This window comes from Branchiostoma belcheri, unplaced genomic scaffold (genome assembly GCF_001625305.1).
Source record: "Branchiostoma belcheri isolate BF01 breed outbred unplaced genomic scaffold, Haploidv18h27 scaffold7, whole genome shotgun sequence".
Classification (NCBI taxonomy): domain Eukaryota; kingdom Metazoa; phylum Chordata; class Leptocardii; order Amphioxiformes; family Branchiostomatidae; genus Branchiostoma; species Branchiostoma belcheri.
The window spans coordinates 895,662-920,729 of record NW_017804353.1 but is presented as its reverse complement, the minus strand read 5'-3'; the positions used below and the strand labels follow the sequence as shown (position 1 = coordinate 920,729).

The 25,068-nt window shown below is 40.6% G+C and overlaps 2 protein-coding genes across 2 annotated transcripts in view; one reads left to right on the top strand and one right to left on the bottom strand.

The window, feature by feature from the left end:
* The first annotated feature begins 8,027 nt into the window (after positions 1-8,027).
* LOC109484438 (extracellular tyrosine-protein kinase PKDCC-like) lies at positions 8,028-11,838 on the top strand. Its single transcript, XM_019787687.1, has 5 exons — positions 8,028-8,659; positions 9,095-9,229; positions 9,879-10,071; positions 10,572-10,684; positions 11,206-11,838. Exons 1-5 carry the CDS (start codon positions 8,036-8,038, stop codon positions 11,317-11,319), a joined length of 1,179 nt encoding a protein of 392 aa, XP_019643246.1. The 5' UTR covers positions 8,028-8,035; the 3' UTR covers positions 11,320-11,838.
* Positions 11,808-25,068, bottom strand: part of LOC109484283 (inositol hexakisphosphate and diphosphoinositol-pentakisphosphate kinase 2-like) — a 27,848-nt gene continuing 14,587 nt past the window's right edge. The window contains 13 exon segments of the mRNA XM_019787541.1: positions 11,808-11,822; positions 13,171-13,389; positions 13,807-14,256; positions 14,736-14,917; positions 15,432-15,557; positions 16,118-16,211; positions 20,317-20,487; positions 20,907-21,029; positions 21,430-21,534; positions 21,948-22,190; positions 23,005-23,228; positions 23,776-23,917; positions 24,866-24,932. Of these exon segments, the coding sequence (XP_019643100.1) occupies positions 11,808-11,822; positions 13,171-13,389; positions 13,807-14,256; positions 14,736-14,917; positions 15,432-15,557; positions 16,118-16,211; positions 20,317-20,487; positions 20,907-21,029; positions 21,430-21,534; positions 21,948-22,190; positions 23,005-23,228; positions 23,776-23,917; positions 24,866-24,932 (2,161 nt within the window).

Genomic DNA, 25,068 nt, shown 5'->3' with positions numbered 1-25,068 from the left:
AATTGGAGCTTCTATGGCCCTGGATCTTCTCTGGTATACTATTCCTTTATTTCGGCCAATTTCTACTACCTTTCCAGCGATCCGCGGTGCCTGGTAGAGGCTACTTTTGTAACGTTTTGTGGTGTTCATGTTGATTTTAATATCACTTGGTTTTGGTCTGCTGGTGTCCTGTCAGAAAAGTTGGTGTTTTACACAGGAGAAAGTTGTCAATAAAACCTTCTCTTCAGAAATATTTAGAGCTCTTGTGAATTTCTAGTTAAATTTATTCTTGTGAATATTTCTCGTTGATTCTTCCTAAGCATACGTGATAGTTTCATTGGCTACAATAATAAAGCAACAGCATGCATGTACCCGCATATAGCATATAGCAAACTAACAAGAAATGAGATACCATGTTTGAATTTAAACAGATCCAACACAATATAGTTCTCTCACATAGAGCTTTCGACCAGTCACTCTGGTCTTCCTCAGTAGACTGACTCAGAAAGTTATTCAAATGACAGTCGAGATGAGACAAATTTCAATTATTGATATTTACAATTTTTACAATTTAAAGTAATATGCGGAAGCCGAGAGAAGCCAGTAAGACTGAGTATACTCAGTAACCAAGTCAGCACGCCCCACATAATACACCCACTACAAGGCCACTAGGATTAACTTCAAATTACAGACTTACTCTGTGTGTAAAAAAGCTTAAAGCGATCAGCTAACGTTTCTAAGGATAAGGTTGTTCCCAGTCGACTAATTTGTCCGCGTAGAATGTAGAATTTAGAAATAAATTTAGTGATTATTTTCTTAGTGAATAAGCACTTAGAACAAAGTGAGGAAAATTCAGTTGCTTGACTTCAAAACAATGCTTCAATTTACCCAGATAGATTTGTAAGCTAATTCCACAATTGCAAGGACATTGTGGGGATGCGGAGTTTCTAAAGGTGTTACTGTGAAGTAAGCTCACCATTTCCCATCAAAAGGGCTCAGCTGACTTCGATTTGGGACTTATAGGGCTGTATGAAACTTTTAAAAAGTATTTCTTAAAAGGTTTAAAGCAAGTCATATAATAAGGCTGTATCGTTATTGGAACTATAATTGGCAGTCCGTGTGCATTTTGTATCACCGACATTTCGTGGAAGGTAAGTAAAATTTCCTTCGAAAAAAATGCTGATTACGGAGTACAAGGCCTCCCACTGTTGGAAACGTCCTGTCGTGTCTTTGACTAATGATCGTCACAAAGGAAAGATGAGAAGTGCGTTATTACTTGGTTATACATGCACGTTAGGATGGCTACTCTCCAAGCAGAAGTTTGGGTTTTGGCTTACTTTTTGGCGTGTTTTAGTTTTTTTTACGCCCAGTGCAAAAAGGAAACCCCGATTAAAAAAAGCCTAAAAACACGCCAAAAAATAAGTCAAAACCTAATCTTCTGCTTGGACAGTAGGCTAGCTGTAGACATCCTAATATACATGTATAACCAAGTTATAACGCACTTCTCATCTTTCCTCTGAGACGATAATGTCGATAAATAGTTAAGGACACGGGACGTTGTTTCCAACAATGGGAAGCTTTGTACCCTTCGCGTGTCCCATTGTGTGCACGGGTTTCCGACATTGGACACACCTTAATGGTATATAATAATAGGATAGCTTCTATCAGGCTTCGGGAGGCGGCTGGAAATAGTAGAAATCGGCCAAATAGAGAGATAGCAAGCCAAGGAAACTGGTCTGCTGGAGAGAACAGGGAGCGACAAACTGTTCTCTCCAGCAGACCAACTCCCTTGACATGCGATATGCTATCTCTCTATTTGGCCGATTATTACTCTTTCCAGTCACCTCCCGAAGCCTGGTAGAGGCTAGAAATAGGACACCCGTGGAAACCCGCATACACGGCAAGTACACGTCAGGTTACACCGTGAACGTGTCCTAGCTTGGAAACTTTCGGAAATCTGGCTGTTCGTGCAGTGTACCTTTCAACACAGGCGCTCAGCTGACTTCAATGTTAGGACTTATAGGGCTATACGAAACTTTTAAAAGTATTTCTTAAAAGGTTTAAAGCAAGAAACGTCATATAACACTGTCTTGTTATTGGAACTACAAGTCAGTGTGCCTTTCGTATCGCCGATATATCGTGGCAGGTAAGTAAAATTTCCTTTGAAAAAAAAAGCTTCAATCCACGTCTATACGGCGTGTAGATATATGTACGATAGCACCCTGCTCTAAGCTACACTTATGCTAGCCTTGATCCTTCGCAAAGTTGTAGGGCGCGGCGTTATTTTTTCGGCAAGCGACGCGAGTTATGCCGCGGACGGACGATTTTGCCGCCGAGGGAGTTTTGACGATTTCGCTGCCCAAAATTTGCCAAAACTCCCTCGCCGTAAAATCGTCCCTCCGCGGCATAACTCGCGCCGCTCACCGAAAAAAATAACGCCACGCCCCTACAGGTCTGCGAAGGAGGCTACCCTTATACAACGAGTTCATATATGATTTGATTTTGATTTATAGCAATTAAATTGCAACAGTGCAATACACGTGGGACACAGGCAGCTGTTGCTGGTGTTGTGATCCACACATAGAAACGAATACTGGACAGGGCAGTACTCATTTTCACAGTTTAGTGGGGAAAGTCATGTAAAGTGCCTTTCCCAAGGGCACAATATCGGTGGCATGGCAGGTCACTGTCAGTGGAGAAGGAGAAGAAGAGGACGAATAAATTGAGCAAAAGCAATATGTTTTCTTTCGGTAAACATTATTAGTCCATGGTAGCTAGCGACAATATGGAGCTGGCGGTAACGGGGGGGGGGGGGACTGGAAAGAGTATACCTTACCTTAGACCTTAGAAATCGGCCAAATAGCGAGATAGCATGCCAGGGGAGTTGGTCTGCTGGAGAGAACAGCTTGCCGCTCCCGAAGCCTGATAGAGGCTAGCTTTATCGGACGCACCCGTAATTTATTACTACTCCACCCTTTACCGTTGTATATACTGTACCGTCCCCAGGGTCAGTACATACAAACAGTTCGGCTCAGGTGTAGAAGCAACATCCTGGACTTTTGGCTGAAGAGACGTATAGTTTGTGGTGACGCTACGTTCTGTGATATTAAGGTACGTGTATCCTTTAATTCGTCTTTAATACTAACAATTGAACACTTTGGGAGCCAAGTCACAGAGACCCCGTCCGAAACTTACGCCTCGATTTTACCCTAGTGTGTCGCTTCAAGTAGCTAGTCCCTAGCCTCTACCAGGCTTCGGGAGGCGGCTGGAAAGAGTAGAAATCGGCCAAATAGAGAGATAGCATGCCAAGGGAGTTGATCTGCTGGGAGAGAACTGTTTGCCCTCCCGCTAGCTAGTCTTCACCATCCTAACAACACGGGCTAAAAAACAGAAACATTTGGCTACACGGGGAGAACAATTGTAATCTCCAAGCAGATCCCTCTCGGTTGCAAAAAGACAGTATCAAATTGGCCAGGCAGTATCCATTAGCCAGAGAAGGTCCGCAGCCACTGACGGGTGGTGGGGGTCAGGACAAAAAAAACGGCCATCTATAAAAATGTAACGATCATTCCCCCACAACCTCTGCTTGGAGAGTAGAATAATTGAGTTTAGCCACCGAAGGGGGGCATTAGCCCTCCCCCAGCCCGTGTTTCCTGGCCAAGTATTCTTGTTTCGCCGAATTCTACGATCCGTCACCGTAAATCCGTAAAAAATGGTTGTAGCAAGAATTTGAATTATGTCAAGGATCCAACTTATGCTGTTTTCAACATTTTCTGTTTTATTATGTCGTGTAGCGAAGCTCTTTAATCTATCAACAATTGAATAATACATGTATTAACATTGCAGAAGTAACATCTACCTTTACGCTAACTTTACAAATGTAACATAAAACTTAACACAGTAGTAACACACGATACAAAGGGACACTATATATTCTATTATAGTATAACACAAAGATATTTATTATATAGAAAAGAACACCTATGGCTGGCAACTAACCGTATTTTGTGACGATCTTTAAATCCTGTTATGCTGTACAAAGGTTTGTTTTTTTCTCCCTACATCATAACACTAAATGGTGACTTCATAAGTTTCATACGTGCATATCCTGGTTTCGTCTAGACTCTAGTCTCCAGGCAGAGGTTTAGTCATAGGCTTGGTTTTTTTTACGTGTTTTTATGCGTTTTATCGTGCTTTGTTTTCTGTTGGTTTCTTTTTTTTCTCCAGCCAAACTTGGGCACGAAATAGGCTGGGATACTCTCATATCCGGGCCGGTATCTTGCCGTATTCTTTAAAAAATACGAGCATATACGAGCAGATGCGCTTGTTCGTATATGCTCGAAACCTTAAAGAATACAAGATACCGGCCCGGATATGAGTACTCAAGCTTATTTCGTGTATTATATACTGTCTGGCCAATTTGATACTGTCTTGCCAATTCAATACTGTCTTGTATGACAGCCACCGAAAAATCTGCTTGGAGACTATTTTTTGTCGCCTGTCTGAGGCAGCTTGTACTTACCAATGTTGAAAAAGAACAGGTGTACCAGGCCTTCAGGCGGCAAAGATTACAATCGGACTACTTGTCATGGGTCTAGGTTTACTCATTTTCCTTCGTTTCCAAACGTCGGGAAAATAACAATAACAACACTAGGAGGGCCATATTGTTTCTGAGTCTATTAAATTACTACGGTTTAAAGGAACCATTCAAAGAACGTTAACGGCATACTTCCTAAACAAGACTTTTGAAAAAAGTTTATCTCGGCCGCTGGCCATGTAGTTTTGTGTTCTTGGAGGATGTCCACATAGATTTGTGTAACTGCTAGAGAGGAAAGAATGTATTACCTAGTATGTTCATACCTGTAACACCAAACAGGGTAATAAGTTGGCTTCCATTATCATTTGCTTCAATGGAATTAGTGAAAAATGATCATTGCTAAATACAATATAACGTTAAGTATATGTAACCACTACTAATAATTTTCACTAAATGATCATTGCTAAATACAATATAACGTTAAGTATATTGTTAACCTACTACTAATTAATTTTCTATTTTTATTTTTATTTTTTTATTTTTATTTATTTTTTATTTATTTTCTATTTTATTTTTTATTCTGTTTTATTTTATTTCATTTAATTTTATTCTATTTTATCCGTTCTATGCATTATCAAACTTCTCCTCTACTGCTAGAGCTACTAAAACTTCATACCGAATATATTAAACATTTTAATTCGCCCCCTCTAGCGGTTTGGGCCAAATTGCAGCTTTCCAAAAAAATCCAAGATGGCGGCGGCAGATCGGCGCGGCTCGGCGATTGCCGATTTCATTGTATTTTCCTTGGTCTTTTACGCGATTCAAGCAAAGAAAACAAGTTGACCACAAGAACAAAAGAGTAATACAGCACTGGGAATCTAATGGTCCGTTTTGTTGGGCGGTAATTTCTCATTTCAAGTGAATATTTACTTGCGTCACAGTGATTTATTCACCAATCAAAAGCGACATCTTGCGACTTAAGCAAATATGGAAGGTTAATGTACATAATTTATGTCATTGATTTATTGGTCCAATTACCGCAGCTATTAGCGAAATTCTAGAACCTTAAATGCATACTATGATATAAAACAATGGTTTTGTGGTAAACAGCATTTCCTCTTTTTTAGCAACTTCGTTGTATAAGAATAACGACACTATCATCCGGTAGCTCGACCCCACAAAGTAAAGTATACACGCAGAGTAATTGGTTTCATTGGGTTTTTTTTCACGGTCGAAAACACGATCCAACGTACATATTTTGGAGCACAATATCTCGGCCGCTTCAGGCGGCCGAGATAAAAAAGGACAAGGTTATTTTTGACACCATTAAAATTCCGCCAGACTAACGTAAACACTAAACATTCTTATTTTGTCAACAAAACCAACAGTTGTATGTGTGAAAGTCGACATAACAGAAATTTTTCAGCTGTCGGTAAATTATTTTCAGCTCCCTGTCACATAGGTACATTTGTAGTACGATCGTCGTACGAAACGGTGAGGGTTCTTGCATGGGGTAGTCGTTGATATTTTCTGCAAAATTTAGCTGTCTCCTTGTTACCGTTACCGTATTAGTTTGTTTTGGATCCTTGTCGGGAACGTTAGTTCTGTCACGTGCAGCCTGTTTGAACATTTGGGGGCATCAAAATTAAAATCGGACGGCGAACAACGACGAAAGTGGTCGCGCAGTAGCCTCCACCAGGCCTTTCTACGGGAATACGTACGGATCGTAGAATTCGGCAAAAAAGACAGTAAAATTGAACAATGGAGTCCGGCCGCGGGGAGGTAGTTTCTTTCCTAACTGCGCGGCCAGTCAAACCTACAAGGCGGCCAAACTCCCCAGGCAAATTCTCCTATATATAGCCAGCGTAGTTAGTCTGGTAGAGATTAGTTTCAGCTAGCGCAGTGCGTGCGTCTAACTTCGCGTTATTGCAAGACCGCGAGTGTCTGTAACAAAACCAATGTGTTAGTTACTAGTAGCTTGGAGGCCTGGTTGGGGTAGTGTTTTGTTTATTTGTTTATGTTTTTTGGAAAGATAAAGGGAGATGGTAGTTGACAAAATAAGGTTGATATTAAGAGGCGCTATCTCTTGTTGTTGCACAACAACACACCGTTGGGGTGGGGCTCATAAAGTACGTTGTCTAACATGTCAACAGTAAAGTATTCCGATCGCGCTAAAAACGCCGGCTTGTGTTTGAAGCACAAACAATCCATTTGTCAGCTCTCTACTGGAAGGAAACACATACGCTACTAATATCGATCATGTTGAGAAACAAAATAACAAAATAAACTAGGGACATAACATTTGCAAATGCAAAATGTTTACCTTCGCATATGGTCTGCTCTGTTAATTCTTATTCAGACACATTCATACGTATGGTGACAGGAGTCAATCCCTCCTGCTATAAAATTACAACATGATGTAACCCAACACTAGTTACTATGGTGACAGACATCAACAACCTGATGGTCATTGGCCTATGTCAGAGGTTAGTGTTTGGAACATAAGAAGAGGAAGAGGAAACGTATTAAAAGCAATATGTTTTCCTTCGGTAAACATAAATAGAAGTCCAATGTTTCAGTATGGGATATGTGTGGCCATTTTGTTGTGTCACATGGAAGGGTTGACCCAAGATACCCTGGACTACTTGTATTTACTATTTACAAAAATCAATGTTGGACTCTCCAATATTACAAATTGATCATCTGAATAAACCTGGTACATACGGCAAACACGTTAAAAACAGATTTTCTTTACAGAGTACAAGTAGCCTCCTGTGCAGGCCTTTCGGCGTTCTTTTGCCAGCCATCCTACAACCAGTCGCCCATAGAAAGTTAGTACCCGTCTGGGCAGCTGGTTTTAGGATAGCCGGCAAAAAACGCGTTAAAATTCTACAAAACGCAGTATCAAAACTGCCACCCACCCGGAGGCCTGCACAGGAGGCTACTTCCAGATCATATCACTCCGCGCTCCTTAGCAACACCGTTGCTAGGGACGGAATTTTCCCGCGCTTGGGGCATCAAATTTCATCCGACTTGTGATAGCTGATTGCTGATTGGACCAACGTTACTCGTATTCGTAAAAACATGGAGGTAGACTTCTACCTCCATATGGTAAAAATCAATGTTGGACTGTCCAACATCGATCGTTAGAAATAACCTACATGTAGCGCCACTCTTTCGTTGTATACTTATTACTCTAATACAGGCAGAGCCAGACTAACTCTAACGAGAGTTCTAGGAGTCAAGACAGGACAGAAAAGTGGTTTTGTACGTCCAAGGCCGTCGGTAGGTAAAAATAATCTTTTGGTTGGTGTTGGGAGAATCCCCACTGCACATGGATGATTGTTGAACACATGATCTAAATTCTTTCTTTACAATATTACGAAATCCATGAATGAAGGTAAAGTTACCCTTAATATTTGTCTTCGTTGCCACTGGAGAAGCTTATTTGCCCCCTATTGTTACGAAAGTTCGAAATTCATTATGCTTTTTGTTTTACATTTCAGAGAAATCGCCATCATGGTTCGTTGTATAAAATGTCGGGGACATGTGTTCAGAAGACCAAAGTTCGGTGTGTTCCTCCTTTTTCTCGTGGCGTTTGCTTTTGCCTCCGTATTTCTGGACTGTAGTTGTTGGAAAGACAGGTTGCTTCTTGTGAAAGAAGATTTAACTTTTCAGTCGGCAAAAGACGACGTAACTTTGGCAAATATGTTGCGGGAAGAAAGAAACCGAACGAACAAACCAAACGACCAACCAGAGACTCCAATGGAAAAGCCACCAAACATAACAACGATGGGAAACGTATCCGATAACGTGATTAGTCCAGCGATGCCGCAATCTCGACCAATGAGAACCGTCGAACCGACAACAGACGAAAACAACGAATTTCTAACTTGTAAGGAGATATCAGATATTAGCATCATCAAAGGATTGGGACATGGTTATACAAAAGTCGTGGAACTAGGGTCGTACAGGGGCCAAAACGTTGCCGTCAAGCGAGTACAACCCAGTGTAAAGGATATCACAGCATGCCGACAGCGAGTGGACAAGGAACGATGGCACGAGTGTTACCTCTTTGCAAATTACAAGATCATGAAGGAAATACTACTCCAAAAGCAGCTACAACACCCAAACATTGTAAAGGTAAAATATCGGTAAAACATATCACAAAGTACCTAAAATAATCTAGCTAGATTATTCTAGCCTATTTTAGATTATTGAATCTAGATAAATTAATTCATAATTTGATAAAATTATACGTTATAATTCTATAGAATGGCAATTTGATAAATCATAATTAGCTAGGAACAAGTTTGACTATATAGTAAATTATCATATCATTTAACAGATTGCCATTTTATTAAATTATATTTTGGCTAGCTAGGAACAAGTTTAACTACAGTAAATTATCATATAACTTATCCGGAAGAGGATTTTTGATCATTTATGAAATGACAAAAAAATTGTTTAGTCTTTCGACTAGCGTTTACGGATCTAAAATATTTATTTTATTTCTTTTATATTTGTATATTATTAGTTCTACGCTATCCTATCTTGGATAAACATGCCTTTTCTCAGCTCCTAGGCTACTGCATTCGGAGTGAAAACATCGCGCAGAGTTTAGCGGAGCATGGAGTAGTGGCCGTGACGGAGGTCGGCCGTGAGTTTAACACTAAAGAGGCGCGGAACATGCCGTGGAAAAAACGACTTGAGGTGTGTCTTAGGAAATACTACATTAAGCAATCTTCCTTCTAAGTACCTATTTTCTTGTGCTATCATGAAAGTTCATCTGTGTTGGTAGTTACATGTTTAAAGTTAAAACTTTTTTGGTCCAACACAAAAAATTCTCTCACCTAGAGCTTTCGACCAGTCACTCTGATCTTCCTCAGTAGACTGACCCAGTGAAGCTTGCCACGTGGCTTCCTTGAAGTGTGACGTCAACACTGGGTCAAAGGTATCTGGTAGACGATGTCGGCCCCCGTCGCATTCATATTTTCTTGTGCTTTTATTAAACTAACAAAATGGTGGACGTACCAACTACTAAGTATCTAATACCAGCCCAGAAAAGAACAAGAAACAGCCGTGCCTTCAAATATCAGAGTTCAACCAAGAATTGAGGTGTTAAAAAAATCGTATTTTCTAAGAACGTAGAGTGGAACTCGTTGCCACCAAGCACAGTTGGGGCATCATCACTAGAAAGCTTGAAACAACTCCTGCTAAATGTGCAAAGATTGGGTGCAACACCTTCGGTGTTAATATAGCTGGCTGCCGCCGCGCCGCGTGCCTGCGAAGCTATTGTGTTACGCCGAATAGCGGTTATACCGGCAACTAGATACAGAAATTAACGAACTGTTTTTTCCAGATAGCTCTGGACATAGCTGATCTCCTGGACTACTTTGAGCATTCTCCTCTCGGCTCCCTCATTCTGGCAGACTTTAAGCCGAGCCAGTTCATCTGGGTAGGAGACAAGGTCAAACTCGCCGACATGGATGACGTCAGCAGCGTGGAACAGGCATGCGCAGTGCGGTCAGACTGTGGCAAAGGCTTATACATGGGTACGTCATCAGTCGTCATTATCTGTCAGGCCAAGAGACAAACTTGTTGTTCGCAATGACAGTCTAGAAATTTTCTTAAAACCGCCCGACAGAAAAAAAAAGGATACAGAAACCAGGAGTACATAATTTAGGCGTAAAGATCTTTAAAACCAATATATCTAGAATGGTTTATTACTTTTTACGACACCCACTAAGATTAAAAAGATCGACTTATTTTCCCCATACACATTTATCAACTTTTAGCCAGCAATACTTTTATTTAAAATCAATTAACCCCTTGAAAGTTAGCCTGTGTTCCATCTTGGTTAGTTTACGTCCGCTCCCACAGTCGCTACACAGTCGCTACTGGTAGCGACTGTGGGAGCGGACGTAAACTAACCCAGGTGGAACACAGGCTACTTGAAAGTCACTCTAAAATCTCAAACAGCCTTAAAACGCCATTTCCGTCAAAGATACTAAGTACGACAAATGGACCAATTTCCCTTGTTTTCTGTCTTTAGATAACGTTACACCTTGTGTGGACGGCGTCTGTCGTGGGCTGAACGCCATGCACAACATACACGGCGCCTACAGACATATACTTCAGTACTTACTGGTGCATGTTGATAAGGAGGTAGGTACATGTACTGCACCAGTTTGTCCACATGACGTCACAGCCATCGGTCGCGTTGATTGGTTGAAGCGACCGAAAACTATTTTTTGCATGTGGAAAATGTGTTAGTGTAGAAATTATTATTATTCTATTAATCCAAATTTACACGGGAACGTTTGGGTTTAATCATCCAACATGGCCGACAGTAATGACGTCATTGTCACGTGAGAGCGAAAAACAGTACCACTCCTTATAAGGTGTTATATATATATATCAGATGAGGCATAAATGTAATATTATGTTATTGAATGTACAGCCTGAAACATACATATGGACAAATGTACAGCACATCCAGGATAATCATTATACATTTGATTTTAACATTTAGCAATTGCTCAGTTCATAATTAATTAAAGATAACCTTGGTTCTAAGAAGATCTAGCTAATGTATACTTAATATTTTCTAACACAATCAAGTGTTATTTCTCACCATTTTCTAAATGAATGAATGAAAATATGAAAATCATCTTACCTTTTTTCAGGTATCATATACCTTGAGAGAGGAAATAAGGAACTTGTCTATAGATGCCGCCACTCTTCGATCCAGGTTACAGCAGTTGCTTCAACTGGAGAACCAAAGACTACAAACTGGATAACATTAGTTTACATAATACAAAGAATCACACAAGTGTATAAATTCTGTAGTGTCAGATAGCATCGACTATCATTGACAAAAGATAGCAGATGATATCAATCTGAAACATCTGATCATTCTAAAGAGAATTTATCCAACTGCTTGGACAAGTTTGCATTTAACCTTCATCGACGCACAAACTGAATAGAGAATCTTTTACTACAGTGTAGTACCGGTATTTGAATGACTTGTCATCATATCAAAAAGATATTCTTTAAAGTTTTGATGAAGTCCGTCCATTGTATTATTTTCAGAGTATGAAAAAAGCTCATTTGATAAACGAAAACCGTGGACTCTGTTGTGCTTTGTTCCTTAAGTCAACAATAAAATATCTCATCTTTTTATTGCCACAATAAAGTTTGTTTAAAAACTTGAGGGATTGCATTTGTCAGTTTGGATGGTGACATCAAGCCAGCAGCTCAGTCATGGGAAAGCTTCATGTCAGTAGCCTCAAGCGTCAAACCTCTACACATAACAGAACCCAAGAAAGTTATTGAGAAAAGTAGGGGTAGCCTAGCATTGGCAGGGAGCAGATCTTGGGGAGCGGACGAAAGCTAACAAGGCTGACACTCAGGCTAGGGGTAGCCCGGTGTGTTTGGGTGAAAATGTGAGCTGTGGTAAGACTGCATTGCACTTCCAGCTATTAAAAAAAGGCATCATGCTTCGTATTCTGTCTTTGCTTTACCTTTAAACCCTTGTCCTGCTGGACTTTTTTTTACACAATATTTTGAAGTAATTTGAAGTCGTAATCAGGTCACAGACCCCTGACTTCTTTTGCCCTGTGGTGGCGTAGTTACTTCCGTATTTGTTGCGTTTTGCTGCGGTGTGATGCATTGCACGAGAAACACCCCCAAATCATACATACACACGGGGCACTATATAGATGGTACTGTATGTGCAACCCATATGGGTCCTGCAGGACAAGGGTTGATAGGAATTTCAACTGAACATCAGTCAAGATCTTCAACAGAGATTTTATTTGACACAATTCTCAACTATTCCTCCAATAGATCTGGCACATTAAAACACATCATGTTTCTTCATATATACAAATTATACACTCAGCTAAACAATGACAATAACATCTTCAATATGTACACACTGTACAAATAAATTACTATCTCATAATCCATGTTTACAGAGAGTGTACTCCACAGATATGCAACAGTATTACATAGTACATTATACACTCTTCAAAATGGTTTGAATCAGCAGGATACTATTTAAAATTTGGCCTACATGTAAGTCATCCATGGTGTCAGTATGGCTTTTGATGCTTAAAACCTTGATTCTAAACCTTAAAAAATGTACAAGTGAAACAAATTCTGAAGTATCATAGATTCTAAGTGCACAGAAGAAAGATATCTATTCCATATGAATGTTTCTTATCATTGGTGAAATTGGAGATGATACCAAGTAGCAGCATTTTTCGACACTTGTGATTCTGCAACCACATACTTGTACTGTAGGCTTTAGTGGGTTATGTACTACAAGCTTGCATTTCTGATGTCCATACAAAAATTTGCTTGGAATGTTAAACATCCTCCTAAGATCAATAATTTAAATAGAACAATAAAAACACACATATCAATAAGTTACCACATAATAAACAATACAGTGTAGTACATTGTATAATACTGCTAACAGATACATTGTACTTTGAAACCAAGACAAATGCATCCAAGTACAAGTACTCCAATACAATGTACAATTATGGACCACAGCGTTTTAGTGATCACCCAAAAATTACACCATTAACTGATTTTACTCAGATTTTACAAATGGAACCTATTCACATGGTACTACAACATACCACAAATTCAAGACAGATTAGGACACGTATACATAATGTCTCTTTTATTCCAGATATTATGAAAGTCAGAGTTCAGTCACTTCCTACAGAACTAGGTGGTTCAGGATTTGACGCAGTGTCGCCAACCATTTCTTGGTCCCATGTACAGCTGCCATTTTCTCCTCTGTTCACAGCAGTTGTGTGGTCCGTACTGGCCCCTGTTCTGCCTGCTATTGCCTCCTGTAGAGTAGAGTAGAGTAGATGGGTTTATTCATTAAACAAGCAAAGATGCAAGTACCGACAAGCCTCCTGGCAGCTGTGATGGCTGAATTACGAGGCTTATTCTGACAACACATTACAACAAAATATATACATTCATAAATTTCATGCTGCATGGTAGTGATTATGAATTACGAAAAATTTTTGCCGCCGATTACGGATTATGTTTAAGTCTCCGTGCTGATTACGACTTAACGCTTTGTGGTGAACGTACTGATGATGAATTACATTGATTTTTGGGGGAGGCTACCTACGGATTACGAAGACTAAAAAGGCCTGATTACACCTTACAGAAATGGGCATGTAGGCCCCCATGTAGAGTTGAATTAACAACAGCAATTATTAGTTAAAATTGATAAAAGCACTCATATTACACACCTGTAGCAGCAGTGCGTCCCAGCTGTTGGTCATGTTGTTTATAACTGTGCTGTCGATCTCCATAGGTACCTCTCCTTCCTCGAGGATCGGTGACGGGATGTCCACCATCTCCGAGCTGCGGGGAGGTACGGCGCACACATTCCCGGGGCAGCTTGCTGCCGCCTCGCTCCCATCATGCATTGGGGCGCTCTCATTCCCAGGGTGTGCTGGCACTGTCATCTCGTTCCCGGGTTTCGCCGGCGTCGGTCGGACGATCCGATGGTCGTCTCGTGGTGAATCTCCGGAGAATTTTTCGGCGGCTTCGATCATCCCCTCGTCGAACATCCGGTCCAGCTGGGCGGCCATGTCCCGCTCCATGGAGGTCGGGGAGGAAGGCCCAGCACTCGAGGCTGCCGAGGTCGGCCAGCTGCTGTTCACATTACCTACAAACAACAGGTTGGACGGCTGGACCTGCAACCAGAAAAACATTTAGGGGAAGAAACATTGGAAACTATAATGCCCATTATATGGAACTTCACCATCATATTCCCCTCCCCAACCTACCAACAAAATATCCATGGAGGGCTGGACCTGTAACACAATTAGGGGATCGCAAAACAAGAAATCAGAGATTTCAGACTTGCTGGAAGCATTTTGGGGCTTAAAAGTTTACCCCATTTCCAGTGTCTGACCTTTTGAGCTCCTTTTAAAGGGCTGGACCTGGAATACAGTTGGGGGGGGGGGTGCTGGGTGGTAACATTGAAACTAAAATCCCCATAATCGAACTTGACCTTCATGTTCCCATCCCAACGTACCAAGAAAGTGTTATGAAAACACATCCACAACATGAGTGACATTGAGACATTCAGGTTTTTTTTCAGGTTTATCTTCTTTTGCTAATCACTTAACAATAGTTTCAATTAGTTTTAAGAAAAGTAGCTGTTACATACCATGCGAGGAATGTACATGTTTGGTGTGGAAGGTTTGGGTGGAGACACTGTTGTCGGGGTCTGGGGGCGGCTGGGTTCCTTGATGACGTAACCAAAGAAGTCATCAATCTGCTTCAGGGACAGCGAGTTGTGGAGAGTCTCCAGGGGGTGGATGGACGGAACGGTCGAGTAGCTCTCAATCCCTGGGGAAAAGAAATTGGGGTTAAATGATATTCAACTTTTTCAACAAAACTAGAGCAGAGCACCCTGCACTAGAGAGGCACGGTAAAAGTATAAAAGAAGGAGTGGTCCGATCTCTGTCATTCTTGATAAAGACTGAATTAAAGTCGAAACTGGTCGAATTCCGTCTCATCGTTGTCATCTTCCCATCGCTACGAATGATGATATCCAACTTTTAACATGATGGCTATACGAGGTTCTTGTAAGTCTACAAAAAGATCATGCTTAACATTAAGAACTTGCTCCAAAAACAGCTATTCAAGCATCTTGATGTGATTTTGGAATATCCAGTTGCTTGAGTAACTTACTGTTTTTTGGCGTATTTATTACCTGGATGTCTAACCTTCATCGACAAGAATTTACCGTACATGAAACAGAACAAGAGTCTACTACTATTACATGCATATATGTGTTGAAAATAAAAAAGAGTCATAAAAACCTGTCTTCATCATGACCCATATGACATTTAAATGTTACCTGAGACAGGTGTTACGACATGTGGTGCAGAGAACTTCCTGCCTGTAGCCATGGGGTTGTAGGTCTGCAGGTTTGGCGCACTGGAGGAACTGCTCAGGATCGTGTTACTGAACAGGCTCTGGGCAGCTGGGGGGGGGAGGGAGAAGCATAGTCAATCTTAATCAATCATTCTTTCAAGTACATGTACCTCACATAAGAAATCATCAGCAGACACAGATTGTATTCAGGATGGTGTTACTGAACAGGCTCTTGGCAGCTGGGAAGGACAAGTAAAGCCAAATCATATCAATCACTGAATCAAGTCTTACCTCATATACAATCATGTCATGTAAAAACTTGTCATGACACACAAGACAGACACTGTACACTGTCAGTATTCACAGAATCACTGTACTAGAGAAAAGCCATAATAGTTGATTAAATATTTTCAACATGCACAATGAACACTGGACCAAGCTGAAACATTGTTTCTAGCTACATGTAAAAGGGTTTATTTAGGCCAATGTATATCATTTCAATCCTTAAAACCTTTCTAGACGCCTGGGTGCCATCTAATTTGCTATGGGCTCCTTTCACTTGTAGGCCGTGTGTAAGACCCCGCAAAAAATGGATGGCACCTACTGTAAGCTATCTTTCTAGTATTGTATATTTGATATATAACATGTTAATACAGTCATATACTTTACCCGTATGTCCTGCCCTGTCATCCACACTCCTTTGCTCCTCCTTCAGCCGGAGTAGAGGGGGGTTCCTCTGGCCAGATGGTCCCACCGTGGCTCCCTATGGGGGAGGGGAGGGGGGAAACTCATCATCCAAGTTTAAAGTCAAACTGTAACCTCTATTACCATCTATCCACCAGGTTACATATGTAAGTACATCGGTGAAGGTTAGACATCCAGGTAGTACAAATGTAAGATATGCCAAAAAACAGTTAAGAAACTGGGTATGATTTTGGAAACGGTCAGACGTTTCAGATAGCATCCACTACCTTTTGTCAGTGAATCATAATTATCCAGTTGCTTGATTAAATGTTTTTTGGCGTACATGTATCAGTCACTTTGAAAAAACTGTGTTTGAGAGATCTCTAGTGCAGCACTTCCAAGTACAGTATTCACAAGTTAGTTATGCAGGAGTGCATTAGACTGGGGGATGTTGAATTGGAAATCTGCTAATGCATTTTTTCAGGATGGCAGATATACATGTATGTGACCTGGTAGAATTATGTTAGTAGACATTACACATGTATAGTCTTCAATTTGTACAGGAACTTCCTATACATCCTTATGGATAATTCTTCACTTATTTGCTGAGCAATTTTGTTCTAGGCCACACCAATCCATTCTTGGTTCTTGGATCATGTTTTTTTTTTTTTTGTAATCTGATTTGAAATAAAATATGTAACAAGGAAAAGAAGACCTTTACCATTCTGGGCACCCATCTTTTGGTAAGAAAAAAATCTGACAACCAAGACATTAACTGGTGTGGGCCTAGCAAATGCACATGTACAGTCATAATGTTACAACACCTCTTAAAAGTGTAACAACAAAGAGATTAAAAATCGGCACTTCAAATTGTTAACAAAATCACACAATAAGAACAACAAACTTAATGATACTGAAATACACATGTAATAATGACCATAACAAAAACCAACTAAAACTATGCTGAGGGGTTGTAGAAAATCATTTACTAATTCTGGAGATGTAGATTTGCTGGTAGCATATACATGTAATACACAGTCTAACTCACGGGTACATATCAGACAGAGCCATTGTTTTATATAAAAGCGTTGCCTTAGCAAGCATTGATGCATCTCTCTGGCACAATGTCACAGTTTGCTTAAATGAAGTTCTGATGTTTGGTTGTCATGTACAAATGTATAAATAATATCATTATACAGTTAGTGCATCCAGGATGTGTCCTGCTGTGGTTAAAAAAAAATGTTGCATGGTTCAGAAACTCTCAGGGGCCGGGAATGAATTTTAAGTGAAATCTGTATTGAAGGTTTTTAAAAAAGAAAAGAAACTTTAGACACCTGATTTTGACTACATATACAGTCAAACTTGTCTAGTGACCGCTCTGTGAACAGTTGGCCACTATAGATAGGATAATCAAAGCTTGAGACAATGGAAACAATAAGGTAAGGGGCCATCAAAAAGTAATGGTGACTAATACAGGTTTGACTGTATATCAAACAGTTTCTGTTCCTAACATGACACTAAGTTTAACATGTCATGACCACAGCTTGACACGGCATGCCCAAAGCAACAGGCCACTCTCTAGCTACATGTAAGCACTAGTTCAGTCAAAGCACAGAGCACATGACAAGAGAAACTCCAGTACCTTTCCCATGACCAGAGTATGGAGCTACAAAAACAAGACGCGAGAAACCATGCGTTAGAAAGGGTTACCTTCAACACGTCTGACACTTATTAGAACGTCCGTCATGTGACCATCAACCAATCAAGGCACAGTCAAAGGCTACGAACTGTACACGCGAGCTGTTATTGGTTGATCATCATGTGACTATCAACCAAACAAGGCTGTCACTGGTTGATGGTCATGTGACCATCAACCAATCAAGGCACAGTCAAAGGCTAGAAACTGTACATGTGAGCTGTTATTGGTTTATCGTCATGTGACCATCAACAAATTATGGCACAGGCACAGTTAACAGCTACACACTCAGGTACATGCAAGCTGTTATTGGTTGATTGTCATGTGACCATCAACCAATCAAGGCACAGTCAACAGCTACAAACTCGAGTACATGCGAGCTGTTATTGGTTGATAGTCATGTGACTTTTGGCCAATGAAGGCATTATTGTTAGAATGAAGGCATTATTTAAAAGCCTAGGTACATGTGGAAACAAAATGTACATATTACCAAGAGAAAATATTTTGACTCAATTTTCAATTGGTCCCTAGTATAATAGAGTTAGAACCATGTTGCCCCCCTATCTTTTGGTAAGGTTGTCACAAAAATTGTGTTTTCTGTGGCCATATTTGTGTCAGACATATTGAATATCATGATACTGATGACATGACAAGCAACCACATTCTACATAACGTACACAAATACTGGTTTGGTGATGTTTACAGAGAAAATGTCCACTAGTAAAGGTAACAGGATGTAGAGTAGACCCAAAGGTTATGAGTCTATTATATAATAATAAATATGTTTGAATGCAGGCTATAGATGCAAGCAAAAACTGGCATGCTATAGCTAGGCTTAATGCTGATGCAATGGGCAAAAAAGCAGGATTGAACGAAGACAAACTTTGACTTTTAACATACATGTAATACCTAGACTAAACAACTACAAAATAGCAACATTCAGTGCTACAATGCAAGTTTCCTAAGCAAAATAAATCACCACCATCAAATAAAGGAAGAGAATTGGAAAGATCACCAAATAAAAGAATCTATGCATAAAGTATCAGCTACAGTACAGCACAGTTGAGTATCCAGAGTGTTGTATGCAGAACCAGGCTTTATTCTGCACCAAGCTCAGGCACGGCTCTGGATACCCCGCATGTATCCAGAACAGTGCCTGATCCTAACTCTAACCCATTCAGGCACAGAACTAGCACGGTTCTGGATACAACAAGATGCAAGTGAGGCAAAATTGTGACTCAAGAAGATCTAGAAGAACCAGAGGTCCCAACCTCGTGCCAGGATCTGGCCAGCTCCCGGTAAATTCCGGCCGGCGTGAGCGGCGTAAAGACGCCCAGTTGGCGCCCGTGAGAAGCCCCGCGATGTTCATCCTACATGTGGAGCCACGGGAGAGGGGTGGGAGGGGGGCAGCAGGGTGCAGGAGAACAGCAACAGGTACAAGGTTTTAGGCTGACATCTTGGCACAAAGGTACTTTATTTTTGATTTACAAATTCGCATACAAATCATTGACTTTTTTGAGTTAGAAATTCACAGCAAAAGTTAACTTTGAAGTACAGCCATGTGTTAGAGTCATCAAAAGATCGAACTTTTGTATCAAATTAATTTTGGTTAGGCATCACACACACATTTATGGAACTCCAAGCAACTTTGAGAGATGTCAGTTTGTAGCTAAGTAACACCACTGCAAAATCACTGCACACAGAGCCCAGTATTTTACACAAAGTCACTCTGAGTCTATGTTCTTGCAGAGCCAATAAGGATAAGTAATTTATTTGCAGGCAAGAAAAAGACAGGACTTGCGCAAGGCAGTGTCTGCAAAGTGGCAAGGAAAGAAGGCCTGTAGCTTGCTGTTACTGTTGTACTTTGTACTGTTGTAAGATTGTACTATGGTTGATGATCCGGCATGCAGTAGGTCCACACAAGGTACTTGATTCAGTGTTAATAATTTCTTGGCCACAATGTTCTAGAAACTAAAACACTGATCAAGCGAGATTTCAGGAGGAAGCTGACAGAAAAATGGAAGCCTGAAACATGCATTAAGTTACTGGAGAAAAAGGGGGACCAAAAACCTATGTCAGTAGCTGAAAAACCTCACATCAAAAAACCAATATTATCACTGCACCACAGTCACATCTCCAAGCAGATCTTTGGATGCAAAATTGCGATGGTTTCTGACTAGGATCATCTACTCAGTCAACGGGTGATTGGAACTTGGAACCTAGTCATCAAACTGTTATGATTTCACTTCCAAAATCTGCTTGGAGACTAATTACTACCCTTTTTACCAAACCTATTTTTGCGGAGCGGACGAATAACGAAACAGATCTGCCGCCGTTCTATGTGCCCGTGAAGCTGGTTGGTTACGCCAAAGGGTGGCTATACCAGCTTTGCCGATACAGGTACAGATAGATACAGAGACTCCGCAGCTGAAATAGGTTTGGTAACCAGACTAAGACTACACACCATCAGCGCTAAAAATGCACCCACCGTTTTCTGCTGAATTGGTACTGGTAGTGTCGGCGAGCGTGACGGGTCCCTCTCCCCTCTCCGTCTTCCCGCGCTGGAGGACTCGCGTTTGGCGTGTGCTTTCTCACCCTTCTTAGGAGACTTGGGCGACTTGGGTGAGGTTTTACCATTGTTGTTAGCTCCTTCCTCCTTCTGAAAGAAATTAATACGCACTTTAACAGTCTTGACACTATTATCAAATTACAGTGCATCTAACTGATATTTTTAGAAGTATGTACCAGGAAGACTTGAGCATGGTATTGATGGAAAATAATGTCACCTGCTTATTTTTTTTTTTTTTCTATTCTGTTCAACAGCATTTTTGTACCATTCTTTTTGGAATTTTTTTCTACTTTCACAAAAATTACCCCTAAAATCATTCCAAGTCTGTTCCTTGTTCATTTCTGTACAGCTGTATCAAGCATGACTTCTGATTTGTCAAGATGAGTTTCGAATTCAACAAAATCACAAAAATAACTCTTTGGGGTTGAAGTAAATGGGAGGGAAGCTTAAGTGCTACAATTCAAAACCTTAACTCAAATAAAACTTTCTAGTTTAAGTAAATAACTTACAGTTGGGTCGAGTGGAATGGGTCTGAATCCGGGACCGACCACAAAGTTGTCCTCCTCGTTGAAACACTTTGCACCAGGACTGAAGTGGAGCTCCACATGGAACCGCGTTTCTGACTCTGGCTCCTGGTACAGGGAAAAAAAAAACACTGTCAAATCCCTACATTTTATGAAGATGCACAAAGTTTAATGGTAGTGTTAAAGCTAGCCTATTGAAGCTGAGACTATTTATTGTTTATTATTGGCAGAAGTTTATGTGAGTGTAAATGAGAGTGTATGACATATCAAAGCCTATGAGCTCTATACTGTCTTCTTTAATTTTTTGCAATACAGTCAAACATGGATCATTTAAGGCCTCTGAAGAAAATAATTACAGGAGATGGGGGGTCACATAATAGACAGATTCTTTGAAAGCTTAAGATACTGAGCAAATAATCTAAGGGACCAGAACACTCAGGTGGTCCTCATGCAAAGGAGGTCATTAGTACAGGTTTGACAGCAAGCACATACAACATGCTGAACTTACAGCCTTGGGATCCTCGTACAACATGATGACAATCTGAGTCATGTAGTTCAGCTCCGTGACAGCACTCATGTACTCAAGCGCACGCTTCCACTGTTCATCTGAGTCCTGGCAGGGCAGGGGAAAAAGACATGTAAGAATCATCTTCATTATTATTTCAGGGTGATATCACTACAAAATTGGAAAAACCCATCCCTTGGCTAACTCCAGTTTTTTCTTGGTCTCGCAGGTCTGACCATATTTCAAGTAAAAACATTTTGTAACCAACAAAAAAATTGTATTGCACAGGGGCTAACTTCATAGAAGAAATGATTCTTAATTCTTTATTCCCTGATGAAAATATATCTTGTGCTTTTATCAATGTTTGTAATTTTCTTGTTTAGAATTTAACATAAAAAAGATATCTTTTCATCTCTAGACACTAGAAGAAAGGAGGACAGGACTCGAAATACTGATTGGCTACCTGGGAAGATATAACATACAATTTTTGTCTAAGAATAACAGTATGGATTCCTACTTACCAAACACAGACCTCCGTATCTGAGTATAGACAGTAGGGAGTGGATGTGGCTCTCCGAGGTGAAGTAGAGGCGAGTGCGCACGTGTCGGTCGGGTGACAAGATCCCGCGGGAGTACTTGGGGTTGAGTCTGTTCACCGTGTCGTCCTCTTGTGTCCGGTGAAGGTCTGCGCGGATTTTCTTGAGAAGCGGGGTGCAGATGGCCTGGGCGATCTCCAGTTTCTCCTGCTGCATGATACCATACTCCTGGGGACAGGAAACAAACATGTACAGACAAGAAATATAGCTTCATCAGGTTGGTACATGTAGGTTTTAGATAGTCTTAGATAAAAGAAAATATATCTTAGCTGAACAATGTTTTGTTAGCCCCAACTATACATGTTCCTCAAGGTGTGAATAGATCTACTACTGACCTTTAATCTCATCTAAATAAAAGATGAGACTCAAGTCACATTTGGGATTGCATACTTGCCACACCACCATGTTATAACGAATCCATTCAGGTCTACAGGAAGATAGCTGAGGAGTTTTAGATTGTCATATGAAACCTTATTTTCCAAACGAACACATAATGTAAATGAGATAATGTTCCACTGCATTTTTCCTTTCCTTACAACCACTACCCACCTGCGGAATAATGACATCAGCCAGGCTCTTGGACAGGGTGTACAGTTCCATCATGTGGTCAAAGTTGAGTCCAGAGTTGTGCATGACGTCGTACTTGATACAGTCATACACATCACACAAACAAACAAACAAACAGAACATACCTGTGGAATAATGACATCAGCCAGACTCTTGGACAGGGTGTACAGTTCCATCATGTGGTCGAAGTTGAGTCCAGAGTTGTGCATGACGTCATACTTGATACAGTCATACACATCACACAAACAAACAAACAAACAAACAAACAGAACATACCTGTGGAATAATGACATCAGCCAGACTCTTGGACAGTGTGTACAGTTCCATCATGTGGTCAAAGTTGAGTCCAGAGTTGTGCATGACGTCATACTTGATACAGTCATACACATCACACAAACAAACAAACAGAACATACCTGTGGAATAATGACATCAGCCAGGCTCTTGGACAGGGTGTACAGTTCCATCATGTGGTCGAAGTTGAGTCCAGAGTTGTGCATGACGTCGTACTTGATGCAGTCGTAGACGTCGGGGATCTTACTGATGTCAAACTGCCCACTCTTCAGTTTGAAGTCCTTCTCTAGTTTTGCCCAGCGCCGGTGCATCAGCTCCAGTGTCTCACTGTGGTACAGGATAATGTCTGGGAAAGAATATATCAATATTATCATTATCATTATTACTGGGTGGGCTGGCTACCCTCTCTCTTCACAGCCAAGGGCTGAATTGTGAGGAGCTTAAAATTATTGGGGCTTAATTGCAAGGTTCTGGAGTGGCTGCCATTCGGCGCTAAATCAGGTGACCTCAATACCACCCCAGGTACAGCCATAGGACTGTAAAAATTTGGCTTAAATTCTTACACATTAAAAATCTCCCTTACTCCACTTTGTTTCACTGGATACTGTAAGAATATTAGACACTTAGCAGGAAGGGTGAAGAGGCCATTTACATCAGGGCCCATCACCCTTCACTCAACTGCAACGGGGGCCGACACCATCTACCAGATACCTTTGAATCGCTTGACCCAGTGTTGACGTCACACTTCAAAGAAGCCATGTGACAAGCCTCACTGGGTAAGTCTACTGAGGAAGACCTGAGTGACTGGTCACAGATGAGAGAACTTTATTGTGTTGGATCAAACTTTAAACATGTAACTACCAACACAGATGAACTTTCATGATCTCCCTTACTCTTGTACTTGGTGTCCTCCATGCGTTGCCTGATCTGCGTGGTTAGAGACTGCACCAGCGCGTAGACCTGCTGACACATGATGACCGGGTTCTTTATCATGCTGATGGAGTTCACAAGGGACGTGCTCTTGGTCGGGGCAAGCTGTAATGGACAAATAAAGAGATTACATCAGATGTGCAAGAGACTGTATGAGAATTAAATGATGGTTCACTCTATAATTTTATATTATGACATGCATGTATGTTTGGAACTGCAGTTTTGATATTGCATGTATTGATGTATAGAATCCTTGTAATGATGTATATAGACGCTGTGTGTTGGTATTGTTGCTACTAACTGTTAGTTTATGTTTGATATATTCCCTGTGTGTCGTATGTGTGTACATGTAAGAATAATTTTAGGCCCTCAATACTCATGTTATGATGAAGCCCTTTCCCATTTTGGCCTCTGTACCTTGAAAACTAGACGAGAATCGCTAAGCCTTAAATTTGCCAAATCTCTGTTGAATTCGCCGACGTTTAAAAACTGGTTGCCCCCGCTACGGAAAGATGTTCACAACAGAAATTTAAAGGGCAATAATCAGCTCTGTATTCCGATGGCAAGATCCAACAGATATAAAAACAGCCCCATTCCATACTTCACTGCACTTCTGAACAACGTCAGGTAACCTATCAGTGTGTGGTAATTTTTATTATGATTATTGTCTAATTATTTTAATTATTTTGCAATGTATAGTAGTTTCTATAGATTTTATTAAGTGTTTTATTCATTTCTTGTAACTGCCTAATATGCATAATTCAGTGACTTGTACTATGTACAAGTCGCTGCAATGTATTTTAGTGTATTGCTTTCAATTGAAACAATAAACCAATTATAATAATGTCAGAATGGACAACAGGAAGAATAGCTAAAGTTTGTATGCTAATTGTGGAGTCAAAGTCAAAGTCAAAGTAGTGACACCTAGTGTTACCCCGAAGAAGGTGATGAAACACTGGATGTAAAACTGCACTGGAAGTTGAATAAAGAACCTTCTTATACAGAGATGAGTGTAGTACAGCAACTTGAAATCATGGACTAATTTTGCCTTACCTTGGGGATTGTCTCAGTGTCAAAGTTCCTGTTCTCCCGCATAATTTCATGTAGTCGGGACTTCACCCTGTGTCAAGGAAATTATCATAACCTTTATAGTGTTTTATAATCTTTGCGGCAATTACAGTATATGAAGTCTTCATAGGTTCATCCATTTTTAACAATGCATTTCTTAGTATGTTTACCTTGAGTTCACAGACTGA